This window comes from Colletotrichum higginsianum, chromosome 3, assembly GCF_001672515.1.
Source record: "Colletotrichum higginsianum IMI 349063 chromosome 3, whole genome shotgun sequence".
Classification (NCBI taxonomy): domain Eukaryota; kingdom Fungi; phylum Ascomycota; class Sordariomycetes; order Glomerellales; family Glomerellaceae; genus Colletotrichum; species Colletotrichum higginsianum.
Window position 1 is genome coordinate 411,934 of NC_030956.1, and position 18,910 is coordinate 430,843.

At 45.0% G+C, this 18,910-nt stretch overlaps 5 protein-coding genes across 5 annotated transcripts; 2 read left to right on the top strand and 3 right to left on the bottom strand.

The window, feature by feature from the left end:
* Window positions 1-8,204: 8,204 nt before the first annotated feature.
* CH63R_03672 (CFEM domain-containing protein) lies at window positions 8,205-9,246 on the top strand (the record flags this gene model as incomplete). The annotated part of the gene is made up of 3 exons (XM_018298647.1): window positions 8,205-8,548; window positions 8,615-8,682; window positions 8,747-9,246. 3 exons carry the CDS (start codon window positions 8,205-8,207, stop codon window positions 9,244-9,246), a joined length of 912 nt encoding a protein of 303 aa, XP_018159893.1.
* Window positions 9,247-9,860: 614 nt separating this feature from the next.
* CH63R_03673 (Arca-like protein) lies at window positions 9,861-10,122 on the bottom strand (the record flags this gene model as incomplete). Its single annotated transcript, XM_018298648.1, has 2 exons — window positions 9,861-9,969; window positions 10,025-10,122. 2 exons carry the CDS (start codon window positions 10,120-10,122, stop codon window positions 9,861-9,863), a joined length of 207 nt encoding a protein of 68 aa, XP_018159894.1.
* A 174-nt stretch (window positions 10,123-10,296) lies between these two features.
* On the bottom strand, window positions 10,297-11,384 carry CH63R_03674 (Arca-like protein; the record flags this gene model as incomplete). Its single annotated transcript, XM_018298649.1, has 2 exons — window positions 10,297-11,267; window positions 11,342-11,384. The coding sequence occupies 2 exons, from the start codon at window positions 11,382-11,384 to the stop codon at window positions 10,297-10,299; spliced, it is 1,014 nt and encodes a 337-aa protein (XP_018159895.1).
* A 5,386-nt stretch (window positions 11,385-16,770) lies between these two features.
* On the top strand, window positions 16,771-17,628 carry CH63R_03675 (Duf1665 domain protein; the record flags this gene model as incomplete). The annotated part of the gene is made up of 1 exon (XM_018298650.1): window positions 16,771-17,628. The coding sequence occupies one exon, from the start codon at window positions 16,771-16,773 to the stop codon at window positions 17,626-17,628; it is 858 nt and encodes a 285-aa protein (XP_018159896.1).
* Window positions 17,629-18,015: 387 nt separating this feature from the next.
* On the bottom strand, window positions 18,016-18,700 carry CH63R_03676 (2Fe-2S iron-sulfur cluster binding domain-containing protein; the record flags this gene model as incomplete). Its single annotated transcript, XM_018298651.1, has 3 exons — window positions 18,016-18,251; window positions 18,319-18,425; window positions 18,477-18,700. The coding sequence occupies 3 exons, from the start codon at window positions 18,698-18,700 to the stop codon at window positions 18,016-18,018; spliced, it is 567 nt and encodes a 188-aa protein (XP_018159897.1).
* Window positions 18,701-18,910: the final 210 nt, after the last annotated feature.

Genomic DNA, 18,910 nt, shown 5'->3' on the forward strand with positions numbered 1-18,910 from the left:
GAGTATCAAGAGGCAAATGAGCGTATGAGCCGCCGTCGCCGTACGAAAAAAAAACAGCTTCAGAAAGGTGGAACACTTACAATCAATCAGGCAAAAGATATAAAGTCTCAAATTGATGTAACAGAGCAGTTACAGGTAGAAACAGGTCAAAGTAGTGGTCGTGCGAGGAGGACAGAAACGCGCGCGCGACGATGTGGCATCTGCGGAGAGACTGGACATAATGCTCGCACATGTCAGAAAGTTGAATCTACCTCTGAAGAAGAGGATTCTAAATAGTTTAAATTAATTTAAGGCGTTGTGGTTGATTTCTCTTACACATTGTTGTACGGGTAGTAGAAAAGTGGCTCACTCACTTGTGTGGCTCACTCACTTGTGAACTACGTTACTTAAATTGTAAGTATTACTACTCCCTTTCCCCCCTACTAACTCCCTAATACTCCTCTACTACTCCCTTAATAATTCTACTTTTACTAATATCTACTTTTGTAGTACTATACTAATTTTAACTCCTCCTCCTCCTCCCCTATTATCTCCTCTAGTACTAGTAGCTCCCCTACTCCTACTCCCTCTAATCTATTTAATAATAAGGACGCTTAGGCCCCCCCCTACTCCCCCTCCCCCCCCCTAGTACTCCTCTAATAGTACCTTTAGGCTAGATTTTTATTTTAGTATTTTAGTAGATAATTTTTTTTAGTAAGTAGCTAGACTCTTTAGAGTCCTAAAATACTTTTAACCTTTAGCTAATTTAATTTCTTCTTTCTAGCTTATAGGCCTTATCTCTACTATTAGTCCCCTACTACTCCCCTAGTAATTTATTTATCTAATAATACTTTATAATTCTTCCTTAAACTCTATAATAAGTTATTTTGTAGCTCCTAAGAGTTCTCCTCTTTACTATACTCCTTCTACTTAATTAAATACTATTAATTTCTTAGTAGTCCTCAGTAGGCTACTACTACTTCTACTTTATAAATATTATTTTTATCCTCCTCTAATAGTACCTCTCTACTTTCTACTTTATTACTATAAAACTTTTCTAATTATAATAGGGAGAATATATTATATATTTAGTATTTAGACTAGAGGTCTAACTTATATACTACTCCCCTACTAATTATTTGTATAATTTAAAAGGATTTAAGGTATTTATCTAATAGCTTTTATAATAGTTATTTTTACTAAATGTTTTAAATTACTAGGAGGACCTTTTCTCCTATTTTAAATTTAATTAGGGTTCTCTTTTTATTATACTACTTAGTATAGGCCTTATTAGATTAGCTAAGTAACTACTAAATTGCCTCTTATTATTATTACAGTAGGCTTACTCTTTCCTTTACTACTAGAATAATTACTTATTTTAAGTTAATATTATAAATATTATATAGTCCCCTTAGTTAGTATTCTATTAGAGCCTCTACTAGTAGAATACTAGTAGTACTATAGTAAGTACTATTATAAATAAATTGCACTATTAGGAGCTAATTAGCCTAATTATCTTATTTAATATTATAGTAAGCTTATAGAAAGTATTTAATATTCTAATTCTATTACTCTATTTATTTATTAGTTTATAAGTAGTATACTGTACTTAGTTTCCTCTTAATAGCTAACTAGTAGTATACTTCTACCTAAAAGTAACTAGTAAATAGTAATTCTTAGTCTAAAATAATTAACTCTAGTACTCTATACTATAGTATAACTCTATTAATTAGAATTATTACTAGTGCATTTACTATTAGTACCTTATAAGTAAGTATATATAGTGTGTACTTTATTAAGTAATTTACTACTACTAGAATGCTATTAAAACTCTTCCCCTTTTTCCCCCCTAACTTTAGGAGCTTTATAATAAAGTTAAGTAAAATACTCTACTACAGTTAGAATAGTATTAATAGGCTCCTTAAAGCCCTATAGAGTGCATAATAGTAGGGCTTAATTTATTAGTATACTGTATATATTTTAATATATTCTTATACATTCTTTTTTATTACTTTTTAGAAGAATAACTTAGCTAACCTTTTTACTATTCTACTGTACTCTAAGTGCCTACTTATTAGTTTATTATAGTATACTATTAGTATTTCTATTTATAGCCTACTATTCTCTAGAACTATTAATTATCCCTTATACTTTACTGCACTATCTATATTCTTACTCTAGCTAGCTTACTATTACTATATAGTCCCCTATAAGTCTATATTATCTTACTATTGCATTCTTACTTCTTCCTCTAGCTTAGGGGTAAGGTCTTTAGGGAGAAGTAGTTACCTTTAGAGGGCTAGAATACTAGTACTCTATATATATTTAATTCTTACTACTTAGAGTAAGAATTAGTTTAAGAAGTCTTATAGGAAAGTACTCCTCTCTCTATTAACCTCTTTATTTATAGGCTAGTAATTAGAGTATTAAGATAGTCTATTAGTAGGATTTACTTTACTAGAGTAGTAGTTAATTTTAAAATTAAATATAGAGAGTTCCTATAGTATTTAATCTTACTAACTACTTAGCTATAACTTACTAGTAAGGTAGTAGTACTCTAAGTAGTTAGTTAAGAATACAATTTAGTATTAATTATATAATAAGTAGTACTTCTATAATTTTGCAACTTTATAAATAGCTAATAGCTCTACTTCTAGTATACTATATTAGAGCTTAGCCCCCTATAGCTTCTATAATATGTATACTACTAAGTACTATTTCTAGTTATAGAGCTAGTATATAACTACTCTAATTGCAAATACTAATATATTAGTCTTAATGCAAATAGGGAGTATAGAATTAAAGTATTATAAAATTAGTACTATAGTAAATAGGACTTTAAGCTTCTAAAAGGCCTCTAGTACTCTAATAGTAATTACCCTTAATTCCCTAGCTTTAGTAGTTAGTTAGTTAGTTAATAGAGTATATACTTTTGTATATTTTTATATAAACTATTAGTAGAATCTAGTAAATTCTAGGAAGACTTAAATATCTCTAATGCTAGTAGGTACTAGCTACTCTATAATAGCCTGTATACAGTCTTATTCTATAGTAATACTATTTTCTAATACTACAAACTCTAAGAATTTAATTAATTACTTATAAAACTAGTACTTCTCTAGGTTTACTACTAGATTAACTGCATTTAAGTAGGTAAGTACTTACTATACTACCTCTACATATAACTCCTTATTCTTTATAAAAATTAGAATATTATTTAAGTATATAATGCAGATAATGTCTACTAAGCTTACTAATGCATTATTAATATAGGCCTAAAAGGTAGCTAGTACATTAATTAATTTAAAAAGTATAACTTTATACTTATAGTAGCTGTATTATATATAGAATACTATCTTCTACTTATTACTCTTATAAATATCTAACTAGTAGTATTTATTCTTTAGATTTAACTTAGTATACTATTTTACTTTAGAAAGTTAATTAAGAATCTTAGTAATTAGAGGTAATAGAGTCTAGTTCTTAATAGTAATATAGTTAAGCCCCTAGTAGTCTATATAGAGCCTTAGCTTACCCCCTTTCTTAAGTATAAAGAGAATAAGTACACTTACTAGGCTCTTAGACTATTAGATTTATCCTTTTACTAGGGCCTTCTCTAAATAGTCTCTAAATTCTACTAGCTCTAGCTCTACTAGTAGGTATATAGGGCCCTATAGAGGCTCTATTCCTAATTCTAAGTTAATAGTGTATACTTACTCCCTAATGCCCTCTAAGTAGTCCCTCTCTTTAAAGATGTAAGTCTAGTTTGCATATTCTTCTAGTAGTTTAAGTATTACCCCCTTTTCCTTCTCTATAAGTGTGCGTATATATTAAATACTACTTATACTTACTATAAAGGTTGCTTTTGTATTCCTCTAGGCCTTCTTAATTACCTTCTTCCCTACTACTAACTCTACATTATTACTCTTTAACTAGTGTATTTAGCTTAGTATTTTCTAACTTAAGTTAGGGAATACTACTTGTCCCTAGGGGATCCCTAGAATAGTAATATACTCCTTATTTAATATTAAAATTTAGAATAAGTATACTTATATTCTCTTAGTCTTAAAATTATTTATTACTTTTATAATTAGGACTATTTAACTATAGTTAGGAGCTCTTAATCCCTATAGGCTCTTTAGTATTAGTCTATTACTAACTAGTAGTAAATAACTTATTTATAATACTACTCTCTAATTAACTATATTATAATTAGTACTTATATTAATTATTACTTTCCCTTTTTTCTATACCCCCCTAATTCTTACCTATAGAGTTACCTTAAATCTCTAGTAGCCTAATTCCTATCCCTAGAGTATATTAATTGCATTTACCCCTATAGTAGCTTTTAGTATAGTATACCTTCTACTTAAGTATTATAGTTAGCTATAGTAGTAGTAATTAAGCTCCTAATACTAGTTAGAGTAGTAGCCTTTATTCCTATAGTTATAGTATACAATAGCTAATTAGTCCTATACTAGTACTCCCTTAGTAGGCTGCATATTACTCTTCTACTCTAACTAACTTAATTTATTTAATTTAGTAGTTAGTAAGTTAAAAGTCTCCCTTTATTTAGCCTTAATCTTAATAAATGCATGCAGTATCTCCTATAGGGGCTACTAGGTAAGTACTTATAGTAGTCTACTCTAGAAGTTAGGATTTATATTAGCCTTTTGCTAGATTCATCTAGTTGTCTCTACTTACTTAGTAATATTATTTAATACTTCTTAGCTATTTAAGAGCCTATAGGCTATTACTTTATTCTATAGTTTAGGGAGTATGCAGTTAACTACATTAATAACTCTAGTCCTCTCTAGTAGTCTATTAGAGTACTCTACTTTAATAGCCTTATACTAATTAATAAAAGCCTAGTATAATTATTCTAGTTTCTAGTATTTACTCTCTAGCTTAGAGACTGCATTGTATACTTAAGTATTCTTATTAGCTATACTATTATGTAACTACTTCTCTATAATAAATTAAGTAACCTTTATTTAATTATTTCTAAAGTATATATTTATATAAGTACTCTACTAGTAGGTAATTAGTCCCTTAAAATATCCCCTAGTATAGAGTACTTTATTATTATTATTATTTATACTACTTAAGGCAAACTAGCCTATAAGTTTAAATTAAAAGTCTACTAACTTAGACTAACTCCCTCCTTTATACTATAAGAGTACTAATTACTTTCCCTAATTATCTAGTTAATATTACTTAGGGGCTACTTGCAGATTAGTAGGTACCCTACTATTAAGTAGTATATTAGAGTTAGCCCTATTCTAGAGTACTAGAATTATCTCTATATTCTTTTATTTTTAAGCTTTATTTATTTCTACTTGCATTAAAGCTTGCACTTAAGCTGCAATTATCTTCTCTATAGCTTTATAACTATAATTAATTAGAATAGGGGTAGGGGTATTCTCTAGAGTACTATTAGTAGTATACTAGTTACCTCTATTATTATTATTATTATATTAGTAGTTCTCTTAATAAATAAATATTCTCTTAGTCTCTAACGTGGCTGATAAGCGAGTCGATCAGACAAGCGAGTCGATCACCCAACCGCGATCATACCATCTTCCCGCTTTCAACACACGTCCATCGACCATAAAGAATGTCGTCATCAAACAAAGAAGCGCAATTGATCCTAGCGGTTCAAGCGATTAAAAACACTCCAAATCTTAGTATTCGAGCTGCAGCACGGATCTATTCAGTACCCTTCACAACATTACGCGACCGACTTAATGGAAAACCTTCGCGACGCGACATCATGCCGAAATTACGGAATTTGACGCTGCTTGAAGAAGAGAAGCTAGTTAAGTACATTCTTGACCTAGATGCCCGATCGTTTCCTCCCCGGATCAGTGGTGTTGAAGAAATGGCCAATCACCTGCTTGCCGACCGTGGCGCGCGACCGGTTGGGAAGCGCTGGGCGTCGAACTTCATCAAACGACAACCACAGCTTCGGACGCGTTTTTTTCGCAAGTATGACTACAAGAGAGCCCAATGCGAAGATCCACAGGCTATTTGCAGCTGGTTTGCCCTTGTGAAGAACACAATCGTAAAGTACGGTATCCAAGAGTCTGATATCTACAACTTTGATGAGACTGGTTTCATGATGGGCCAGATCGCAGCTGGCATGGTTGTAACGAGTGCTGAAAGGCGATCAAACACGAAAATGGTGCAGCCTGGTAATCGGGAATGGGTTACAGTTATCCAAGCCATAAGTTCGTCAGGCTACAGCGTCCCGCCATACATCATCGTTGCAGGCCATTATCACCTCTCAACCTGGTACACTGAAACAGATCTCCCACACGACTGGGTTATCGCAACATCTGAAAACGGATGGACAACAAACGAGATAGGCCTAAATTGGGTCAAACACTTCGATTGTCATTCAAAGCCACGTGCAAGAGGTCCTCATCGCCTCCTCATCGTCGATGGGCATGAAAGCCACCACTCCGCAGGTTTTGAGCTATATTGTCAGGAGAGTAACATCGTCACACTCTGTATGCCGGCTCATTCATCTCATCTACTTCAGCCCTTAGATGTAGGATGCTTTGGGCCTCTCAAAACGGCGTACGGTCGACAAATTGAGGATAAGATGCGGCGAGGTGTAACCCATATTACGAAGGAAGACTTCTTTCCAGCGTTTCGTGAGGCCTTTACACAAGCACTTACGGGAAAGAATATCCAGGGAGGTTTCAGAGGCTCCGGGCTTGTCCCTCTGAGTGCAGAAAGTGTATTATCAAAGCTGGACGTCAAGTTACGCACTCCAACGCCTCCAGGATCACTTCCAACAACACCGCTCCCTTGGGTTTCCAGGACACCAAACAACCCAACAGAAGCAACTTCTCAGTCAACACTGATCAAGGATCGAATTGCCCGTCATCAAAATAGCTCCCCAACACCTATCAATAACGACGTTGACTATATTCTTAAAGGAACACTAGGAATAATGCATGAGAATGCATTCCTGAGGGCGGAGAACAAAACTCTTCGAGAGGAAAACAGCACACTAAGCCGACGTCGGAGAGCTAAGAAAATGCGTCTCCAGCAAGGAGGAAGTCTTACTGTAGCTGATGCAGAGGATATACAGTCGCAGAGGGACGCAACAGCACAGGTTTATGAGGAAACGCGTCGGAGGAGTGGTCGTAAGCCAAGGACTGAATCGGGTCAACGACGGTGTGGCGTGTGCGGAAACACAGGACACAATGCGCGAACGTGTCAGTTTGATGTAGAAACGACTGAGGAAGAGAATTCTTAGTAGCGTTAATTGATCTAGTGGTGTTGATATTGATGTCTTCTTGGGTTTGTAATGTAGTCGTGGTTGGGTGATCGACTCGCTTGTCTGATCGACTCGCTTATCAGCCACGTTATTATACTAGACTCTTAAGTATTAAATTTATTATAAGTACTATCCCCCTAGTAGGCTACTATTATCTTTCTAAGTACTATTCTTACTCTACTAGTTAGTGCACTTATAAGTAAGTAGAAATTAAAATGTATTATAAGCTAAATTTATATAGAGTAGTAGAATTACTAATAAGTAAGTAGGGGTTAGTTAGTTGTATTATTTTAACCTACTCCTCCTATTTAGGAGGGTAGAGTTCCTTACCTTTTCTACTTAGCTATCCCCTCCTCAGCTAAATAATCCTCTAGACTCTTTTATTAAGACGCTAGTACTCCCCTAGTGCCCCTCCAGTAACCCCTACCTGTAGTGTGTGTCCCCTATCCCTAGCTTCACTGCTGTAAGATACGGGCCCAGCCATTCGGCCCTGACACTGGAGCCTTCGTCGCCGTCTCCAGCGTTGCGGTCCGCGAGTACTCCCAGCTCACGCGCATTGACTACAAGATCGGGCTTGACGATTACGCTTTGGTATTCAGCATGGCATGTTTCCCTGAGAATTGGACTGTCACTCAGGGTTTCGATGAGCTAATTCAATACAGCTGCTGTCGGTGCCTATGAGTATGTTGGTTGTGATGGGTAAGACAGGCGGGCCCTTCTCCTTCGGCTTCAGCCTGACTTTGTGACGCAGCTGTTCACAATAGCCTCGGGAAAGATATATGGACGCTCGCTCCTGAACAGATTAACGAGTTCTTCAGGGTAAGTTGCATCCTTTCCCTGCATTCAAATATGATGGTTTTCAAGACGGTCTCCTATTCTCGCTAACTCGGGCTAGCTCTTCTACATTTCAGAACATTTCTATGCGTTTACGGTAATGTTTGCCAAGACAAACTTCTTGTTCTTCTACCTCCGCCTCTTCTCAGACGAACGATTCCGCCGTTTGACATGGGCTATAATATGGACTTGCATCCTTTCGGCTATATCCTTTCTCGTAGCTACCTCAGTCAAATGTTGGCCCATCAGCTACACCTGGACGAAATGGGATGGCGAGCATCAGGGGCACTGCCACGACATCAACATTCAAACTTGGGTTCATGCTAGTGTGAATATCATACTGGACATTGTGGTGGTTTCCTTGCCAATCTCCCAGATTGTGAGACTCAATTGGCGCTGGAAACAAAAGTTGGGAGCGGGCATGATGTTTGCCGTTGCGCTTCTGTGAGCTAATTGCTTTGACACTGGGTCAGTCTAATAAGGGACAGATGCTGACCTGCTGACTGATAGGATCACCCTTGTCTCGATTCTGCGCCTGAAGACCATCAAATCCTTCATGAAAACTTCAAACCCTACTTGTAAGTGGATGGGTGATGTCGTCACACATTGGCGAGCATTGGACTGATCGGGAATTTCGAATAGGGGACATCGTGCCCATATCCAACTGGTCCTTCGTCGAGCTGAATGGGTTCATCTTTTGCTCTTGCATGCCTGCCTTTAGGAATTATTTTCGTCGAATCTTCAGGCGCAGAAGAGGGGACTTGCCACTCGGCAATAGAGGACGACTACGGACTGTTGTGGACAGAACTATCCAGCCCGGAGGTCAGCTGTACGAGATTGTTTCAGTTGACGTCGATCAAGATGGTGGCTCTGATCACTCACTACAAGAGCTTAGCCAGATCGACTTGGGTGTCGGGCATCTCCCCACTAATGTTCTAGCCATGGAGAGTGACCGAGGCGCTTCTCAAACATCTGCAACGGAACACGCAGATCACGATAAAAACTCTGCCGAGATGGATCTTACAGACCTCTACCACCTGTCATCTCTGATATTCGAGAGTGTACAGGAGAATGCTGGGACGCCGCGAAGAAACTACGCAAACAACCAAGAGGCCGAAAAAGAACGGAAAAGTAGAGGATGATGACAGGAAGAATAAATCTCAGACAAGAAACCGGCAGACAAGGTACCAGATGGCCATGCCCCAGCTGATTACGGTACCATTCGCGGAAGATGGAGTATTCGGTTACAAAGACTGGTCCGTTTGCATCACGGAGCAGAGGGCTTCACATAAAAGGCCACGCTTTTAGAGACCAGGATTCAAACAATTTGACCAGATATAGCCTATGCACATACCTAGAGAGATTTAAGACCTGTCATTCTGAACCCAAATAGGCATGTTGAAATCATGAGCAATACTCATGGCAGCTACTCTAACTTTAATGGTAAACAAAGACATGTAAGGAGTGGAGTGGCATGCCACGCAAGGATGCCACAAGGGGTAAACCGTATCAGGGTCGGAATTGGAGAAAGAATTCATTCAAGTCGCTGTCAACTGTCGTCTGAGCGAGGCATGCCACTGACGGATCGTGTCGGCGAAGTTCAGCGGCACATCTACCTTTTCTGCACATAAAGCTGTATGCCAGAATCATGAATTGAAGTTGATGTCGCGAGTACAGCAGAGCTATTTGTTCAAGCTAATGCAAGGTAGCAGCGCAATTACGCGGTACGCCCTTGCCCACACACCATTCCAAGATCTCAGTCCGCCTCTGCAGCTCGTACGCAGGCGTTCAAGATGCCAGCAATCGGCATTCTCGGCGGGGAAGGAGAATCCCCCCAACCCCATGCTTCCCTAAGCTGTGCCTGTCTAGTAATTGTCAGCCTATGGGATGTCAGTAGGCCAAGCAAGATGACTGCCTTACATTGCCCGTGTTGGCCATCCTAGCCGTCTATCGGTCTTGACGAGGATTCTGTAGAGCTCCTCCTGTTCTTCCCGATCCGTAAATCGGCCTCCTGCCATTGCTATAGCCAGGCACGCATTGCTGGCGAGGCAAAAGTCAGGTCCGGGCTTTGTAATCGATCTGATGAGTAATGGACCAGGGCACTTACACATAAGCTGGAGCCGTCCGTTCGTTGGCCTGTAAGTGAGAAGAAGTACAGTCAGGTTGGGTTCCTTGGAAACAAATTAACAGGACTAGTAGCTTACCTCTGCAAGACCACAAACTGTTCGAACGGCTAGCTTTAGTTCCCCTTCCATCGCCCTGAAGGGAGCGCCGAATCTTGGGGCCTTCGGGTTGTGGACAATTAACAGCATCCGAGACAGGTGGTAGTTCTGCAAGCCGGTGACGACGGCGTCAGTGATGTACTGTTCTTCCGGAAGGAACTTGGTCTCCGGATTTGTCCACATTGCCTCGAAATACCACGGCTTCCCCTTCCACCAAGCATCAAGGTCGTCCTTGAGCCGCATGTAGCTTCTTCTGTGATGACTCTCTCGGCCATAGCAGTGAGTGAGGCATGTGGCACAGATGGCAATGACTCGGTTGGCATAGGAGCAATCCACGGCGTTCTCGTCCCGTTCGCCCAGTTCCAGTAGCTTTCTGATGCTGGGGAAGAAGTTGGGGTGGACGGCTCGGTTGTGCACAAAGGCCATGTATATCTCCTGCCTCAGTGCAAGCCAAAACGCAGAGAGTCGCAAGCTGCTGAATTCAGCAGCATTCTCCTGGGCGGCCAACAGGATCCGCGTGCCCATCAGATGCGACTCGAGGTTCATAGATCCAGGGTCGACTTCTTCGGTAAAGCGGAGGATGACGACCGCCGCCAGGAGGTTGTCGTCGACTACAGCGGTCGAGGACGACAGTGCCGGTATGAGCGATCGGAGGCATCTTTGGTGGTATCGATCTGCAATGACTCCATCAACGCCCATTGTCCTGCTCAGCCGCTTTGCAGATGCAGCGAACATCGCGTTCAGTAACGTGGGACAGTAGACCGCCCTCTTCGGAACAACTTTGGCAAAGTGCTTGTCGCTATCGCACATGTCGAACAGCGGAGCAAGGCTTTCCACGAAGTACTTGTAGAGGAATGCCTCTTGTCGGTCTCGTAGGGGCCAGAGAGGGGTCTCAACGTAAGTCCGATCATCAGGGGTAAATGTATCTTCCAGTTGTGGGTCTATGGGTTCGAAGGCGAAATGAATATGGGGGAAATCGAGGGCGATTTCTGCTCCTAGGCTTAGGTGTTCCCACGGGACTGAGGCGCCAGTGTGAGCGCTTGAGCCGGGTGTTCCATCGTGGCTGTGTACTCCTGGTACGCGTTGTACAGCTTCTTGGATTGTGCTGTTCGCGTTCCGTCGACTTCTTGTGTGTCTCTGATGCCGTCTGCTATTGTTATGGCTCGAGAGTGCGTTGTGTGACGCGTAGGATCTGAGGGCCGGGCGCCGGGCCGTGAACTCGGGAATCGGGGAAGAAGCGGCAGAGAGAAGAGCAAGATAGTCCGGCGGACTTTCGGGCTGTCCTGGTGTCCCTAGATAGGCGTTGGTATAGCCTTCTTCGCCGAGTTGCCCAGGGCCAGAGGCGTGGATGTTGATGACATCTTCTGTCTCGTCGACAAAGCTGAAAGATCGATTCGTGGTCCGGACCCAGGTCTGGCTGTTGGCAAAGCTGTACTCGCTGCGGGCGGCTCCTGTTCCTATGTCTGGTTGAATGCTTCATGAAATCATAATCAGGTAAGTCCACATGGCTTTGGTATGGTTGCTCTAAAGTGCCCACGAACCTTGGGTTCAAGGTATGTCTGAACCGGACACTGTAGCCACGAGTACATTCGACTCCAGACTTCCGACAGTTGGAACAGGTTGACTTATTTGAATCACCTGACCTTGTCAGCAACGCAGACGACCATCAAGGAAACAATCGCCGACTCTAGTGATGGGGGCAGGGGCAGGACTTTGATTTCACCAGATGGTATGGGCTAGGCATCGACAGTTCTAGTCAAGTTTCGCTTCGAAAAGATGCTTACATTTTAGATGCCTAGTACTCGTGTTTCACGATGTCGTTAGCCTGTTTCCTCATGATGGCCCAGTTAGGGCAGCCGTGGACCTTGGACGCAAGCCTTTCTTCGTGTGGACTCAGAAACGGTTGTCCCAACCATACATAGTTGTGCCGCCTAAGCCGTATCCCACCGGGATGGAAGACAACGCACCTTAACCTGCAGATCTAAAAATATGTGCATGTCAGCAGACAGAAGTTGACGGCGTAACGAGCCTCTTGTAGCTCCATCGGGCAATACACATGTAGCACACCATGTAGACATTCTGCTCCATTGGCCTGGGAGTAAGAGAAAATAAACGATAGATTTGGAAAGACTCACGTTACACGGATTCGTTCGGGTCTGGGCTCGGCTCATGTTCTGGACCCGCCGGACGCTCGATACATCCAGCATCGAGGATATGTGCTGGTATGCTGATATTTCTCTGTGTGAACAGTGACGTACAAGACTAGCCGGTAGTTGGAGACTTACTAGGCAAAGATGTGGGATTCAAGGGGAAGAAGCAAGACAATTGTGCGCGCGCGTATGTGTGTGTGTGGCGTCTGCGTGCCTCTGTGGTGGGGATGGCTGTGAGAAGAGTGCAAACCAACCTTCTCTATTGTGCATATTCTGGCAACTTGTTGCTTAGCTGGTCAGAATTTGGATAATCACGCCCAAGGGGGAAAGACGCTACGTCGAGGACCTACAAAGCAACGACTAGGGAGGTGGGTGGGTGAAAGGGGTCAAATAGGAAACACGAGGGAAATAAAATAAAGTTGCCTGTTTGAATCAGAAGCGGCAATTCACCCCCCGCACACCATGCATACACAGCACCGCTAAAATTCCACACAACAGGCCTCGTGGCGAATGTCTTCCTGCGCCAGACCCCAGGGCTGGCAGCGCCCATGTTCTGCGCGGTTGTATTTGCAAGAAAAAGCTCTTACGCGTGATTTGGTCAATCCAAGGTCATCGGCAAAGTCGGGGTAAATCTGGAAGAGTGAGAGACTTGGTTGACCTGTCTTGTCTAGAATCGTTGTCTGGTATATGTTGGTGAGCTCTACACGACAATATCAGCAAATGCCATCACTCACTCGTGGGAATAAGTCGAGCTCCCACTTCCTCGGCTTCCAAACAACTTGACCAAGGCGGGGTTTTTGTCGAAAATGTCTCGGGTAAAGTATGAGGCCAAGTTACCAGCGTTTCCATTGGGCGGTCAGCGAAGGGCGCGCTACTCGTAAATGGTAAAAGCACGGGGCTTGGATTGAATCATGACAAACTGATTCTCTATTGCCCTAAACGTCCCCTGGCTTTCACGAACGTCAAGTTTTTGACGAGTCGATGTTCTCTAGGAGGCGACTTATTCTGGTTGCGCCCACAGTACTGTCACGTCAGCTGTTACTGATGCGCTCGTTGACTATGACCTGCAGCCTTTAATATACATGTCCTCGAAGTCTTCATGCGCATTCCCTCCTCGTCCTTCTCTAAACAAAAGCGTGAGGCTTCAGTCTCATCTGGTGGATGTTACAATAATGCCGCCTTCGCGGGGGTCACGGCGGGTCATGCCGGCCTTGACATTAGCATCTACCCCGACTGCTTCCTCTACGCTGCCGCCTTCTTGGCGTCAATGGTCGTGCTTGGAATACGTGAGCCTTGACGTAGTTTTTGATGCCGCGGTTCTTACCTTGCAGTATCTTTGACGTAGGTACGGCAACTTTGATTCATTGAATAACTTTACCCGTCGCCGAGCTATCTCCCGAAAGACGCTGTGGCTGTGTGGTTAGCCTGGATGGTTTATGCATCGGAAGTAGCCAGCCAGTCAGACATGTCGTTGGTGCTAGATCCGCACGCGTCAAGGGCGGGTGCGGTGCATGGTGGGAGATGACGCGATCCCAGTCAACATCCTTGCCTGCATCTCGTCATTCCGCCTCGACTCGCCAAGGTAGCTTGAGCTTCACGGGAAACCCTAGGAGACCGAAAAGGCTAAGCGAAATATCTTTTGTGAAGGAACGGACGAGAGGGTCCGGATGAAACCCCGGCCTGTCAGTAATCACCTGCTACGTTGGGGACCTCGAAAGGAGGAACGCTGGAAAGCCGCAGCGGTGAGTGCAGAAACGGCACTGCGTTGTGTCTGCAGGACTTGGTGGCTTGATCTCGGCTTCCGGTTTCATTGCAATTTCTCGGCTGTTAAGTTTCGACTCGCTCGTGTGTTGCACGCTGCTCGTTATTCTACCTCGCCTGCTTCGAGTGGCGTTCATAGCCTGGGATCATCGGAACTCTCATTGCCGGGGCCAAGTATATCTTTACGCTTGTAAATCTGTCGTTGATCGACAGGGTTGGCCGTTGCAGCTTTTTCCTCTACACTTTCGGTTTGTGGGCGTATTTCCCGTCATCCCAGCCGTTACCTTCCAACGAATACGGATGCCGTTCAAACTATAATCTCTCACATGCTTGGACCTTCTTTAGAATCGTTATCGTGTTAGTTCATTTGTGAGATTCTATTCGCCGAGATTTGGAAGCACGGTCTGGCCCCAGCGATACTGTTTTTCTAGTGGAGGTACGCGCTATGACATGATAATGTTCACCATCAGCTGGTGGGCTTCAAGGATTGTTGTCCCATCGAGTCTCCCCATAAAGGGAGAGAACACCGCGTCCTCCGGTGCTTTCGTCTCTTGTAGTGTGTGCGGCCATACTTTGTGTTCGGTTAGGGTTCTATTTCCTACTAGGACGAGAACGATTGTGGACGAAATCCGCCGGTAGTAGGCAGAGTGAGCAAGTCGGAAAGATGGGATTGGTTTTGGATAAGAGTCTGAATGTGACATCGTACTTAGGGCTGAGAGAGTTTGGAATAGCGTCTGAAGTGTCGGAGCAGCTAGAAATCTCACGGCTGTATGGTTTTAATGAGGTTTGGTCGGCCGGTTTATGAGTCCGAAGGTCTGTAAAGCCCGAGGGATGCCACCTCAGTGGTGGACGCAGCAATAGAGTTTATACTTAGACTTGCCGCTGCCATGTTACAGAGACCTGGGCGAGGTCAAAGCGTAGAGTTGCCCGGAGGCAGTGAGGTTGCACATCTGTCAAGAACAGCGCGTCTTTACCAAGACACGAATGATACGAATGAAGAAAGTCATGAGTGTCCAGGACTCAAAGGATGGACAGAATGTACAGAATGAAAGGGGGAGCAGAAAGTTCAGCTGGAAGCTGCTGTGCCCCAGAGACCAGAGATATCACAATGCAAGGCTGTCTACATACTCCCTAGGGCGGTTAGGATTGCCTAGCTCATCAACTAAGCTTCCGTCGCTTGATGCAGCCGCCGTTGGGCAGGTGAATCTGTGAGGCCGAGATCCACTTGCTTCCGTCCCCGGCCCCACCGGGGGTTCACTAACAGGCGTGTGCTCGGAGACTGAACCAGGGACAACCCCAGCATGCCCAGGCGAAGATTGCTTTCCTCGGAAGACCTGCCATTCTCAGCCACCTAAACACCATCTTTCCCGGTTCGGTTGCCAAGAATATCCCCACTGACGACACAGCCAGGGAAAATGTTCGGTTTATTTTCGACGTGGTCAGGTGTGTGACTTGTTCACAGAAGCCCGAATTCTCGACGGCCATGCTCAGACAGTTGGGTAGTCGACTTTGGAGAACTATGAGAGATGTGGTGCTCGTCACAGTGAACACATATGAGACGTGATACTTGACCACTTCAGCCTCGAAATACACTTGTCGCCAAAACTTCACCACGTTGGCGGCTGGCTAGACGATAGCGATAGTTACCACGGAGCATGAACTCGTAGTTGCATGGCTGGCCTGTGGGGAAATAAGCTGTCGCGATATCGATCAAACGTCCTACATGGTCGTCTCATAGAAGGAGTCAAGGTGATCGACTTTCGTAGATGAGATGACGAACTCAAGATCAGAGGGCCAGTCGATCGGCAATCACTGGAAAGGCAATGTGGGATCTAGGGTCTGCTAGCGGCGGCCACGATCAAGTACTAAACCTCGGGTATCATCATCATGGGACGGCTTGAAGGGCGTGGACCAAGCCGCATCCCGCTGACATAAGAACACCTTTACACTCCTGGATTGGCTGCGCTTTGCGCACGAAGGGACGAGCGTGCCCGTTGGGGCGCAGGTCCATGCCGATGCCGATGATTCAAAGACAAAACTATTAATGCACTCTATATGTTGTCGGATCCGGAAACGCCGGGCCTAGATTAGCGGTATTGACCGTTGGGCATTTGGTGTCAGCTAGTGAGGCTGCAGTATTGGACGCAGAGATGACAATCGCTTGTTCAAGGTCCAAACTGGTTACTACGATTGTTCATCGGCAACACAGCCTGAAAAGGTAAGGTCGCGAGCACGAACGTCCCCGAGGTGTAGGCACCCGTCTCGATCGCGTTACGAAGAGCCATGTGCTGAACGAGAAGGAAACTGGAGTGGCTCAGCCACAGTCCAGATGTGGCGCCCCGGTTGATGAGGAGAGGATCTTCGGTGAAGGATTGTTTATCTCGGTGAACACACCGCTGATAGGAGTAATGGCCCCACTTGCCGAACCCAAAAATTTGACCTTCACAAGCGGCCTGGGGACTTTTTCCCAGTCCACACCCGACGACTTCCCCCCAATCAACACACCAATTGCCTCGCGAGATCAACTTCAGCCATGGCCGGAACTGCTACTAAGAAGAGAACAAATGACGGTCGTCTCGCGCCACCGTCCAAGAAGCAGAAGCGACAAGATAAGAAGCAAACGGAGCCCGTTGCGGACGAAGAGCAAAGTTTCGACGCGGTCAACCTCCTCGACTCGGACGACGATGACATCCTCAACGCCAACGTCGACGACGGCGCCGTCTCCGACGACAACGACTCAGTGAGCTCCGCAGACGAGCGCACCGCGCCCAAGAAGAAGACAAAACCCGCGCATCAGGCGAAAAAGAGCAGAGATGCCCCCGCCGGCACCGACTCGGACTCGGACTCGGAAGAAGAAAGCGGCGACGACGAGGGCGCGCCCCAAAAGACAAAGTCCAAACGCAACGATCCCTCGGCCTTCTCCACATCCATGTCCAAGATCCTGTCGACCAAGCTCTCGAACGCGAAACGGGCGGATCCCGTACTGGCCCGCAGCGCCGAGGCCCACCAGTCGGCCAAGGCGGCCGTCGACCTGGCGCTCGAGTCCAAGGCGCGCAAACAGATGAGGCAGCAGAAGAAGGAGGCGCTCGAGAAGGGCCGCGTGCGCAACGTGCTGGTGGCGCCCGAGACGGAGAACACGTCGACTGGGGAGATGATTGAGACAGAGCGGCGGCTGCGCAAGGTCGCGCAGAGGGGTGTCGTCAAGCTCTTCAACGCCGTGCGGGCCGCGCAGGTCAAGGCAGCCGAGGCGGAGAAGAAGGCGCGCAAGGACGGCGTCGTCGGCGTGGTGAGGAGGGAAGAGAAGATCAACGAGATGAGCAAGAAGGGCTTCTTGGACCTGATCGCGTCCGGCGGCGGAGGGCTCAAGAAGGGCGCGTTGGAGGAGGCCTAAAGGGGGGAAAAGAAAGATGAAAAATATGGATGGATGGATGGATGTCTGTGCCGGGATGGTTAGGCGTCTTTTGGTTTCTTCTCGTTCACACACCGATTTTGTCGTCCAGGATTATGTGCTTAGAGGAGTGATGTTATTTTTCCCTCCCATCGTCCCTTGATACCCGCCAATATCTAGCATAAGCCGAGCCGAGCCGATGTGTATTCCCATCCGTGATGCCGCGCTTGATTGTTGAAGAACACTCCCCCGCCCTCCCCTCCCTTCCCCTGATATCCCCTTGATCCCCTTCTCCCGACATGTTTAAAAAGTGTGTATAGTATAGTACAGATGATTAAATAATGTGTCATACGCTGCTTCCAACGCCGAGTTGGTGGGAGAATCCCGCGTTTAACTGAAGTCGCTGGCCTGCAGGTTCCGCGTCATCGAGGGCAGCTTAACCCTGAGGCCGTCCAGCTCCTTCTTCATCGTGACCTGGCAACCGAGCCGGCTTGTCTCGGTCAAGCCGAAGGCCAAGTCGAGCATGTCGTTCTCGTCGTCTTCGGGCTCGGGCATCTTGTCGTAGTATTCCTCATCGGCGACGATGATGTGGCACGTTGAACAGGCACAAGAGCCTCCGCAGGCACCTAAAATCTGCTGTTAGCAAGTCGACGACGAGCGCTATCCCCCAAGTGGGGGAATCCGTTCACGTACCCTCCATTTCCAGGTCGTTGTCTTGCGCGACATCGAGCAGGTTGTCCCCTTCGCTGACTGCAATCTTGTGTTCGTCACCGTCCTTATCGACAAAAGTCACCCACAACCTGTAGAAGCTATCAGTTGATATCTCCGCAGCGTCATAATCGTCGTCTTACTCTTCGCCGGGCTTGGGAGGGGTAATGTGGCCGTGCGGCTTGACAGCCGAGATGGAAAAGCTACGCGCCGAGGTCCACTGGATCTGTCTGGGAGAGAGCGGCGCAGGTCTTGTGCGAGTCGTCGAGCTGTGGATGCTTCGGGTCTGTCGTGGGAGCTGACGGGCTTGTCGGCATGCGCTGGCGGCCACCCTGCCGAGGGTTGTGCTCAGTCTCGTGGAGGACATCGTGTGCTCGGTATGAGTCCGTTCTCGGCCGGGAATATTTTTTTATTTTATTTTATGTCTCGGACAGGGCTGTCGAAGACAGAGGGCGATTCGGATGCGCTGGGGAGAGGATTGGAGAAGGCGACTTCAGGCGCAATTCGACCAGATCAGGACCACGTAAGAACAAGCAAGTTGGAACACTGCAGCCAGAGTTGCTTGGCTATCTTTGCG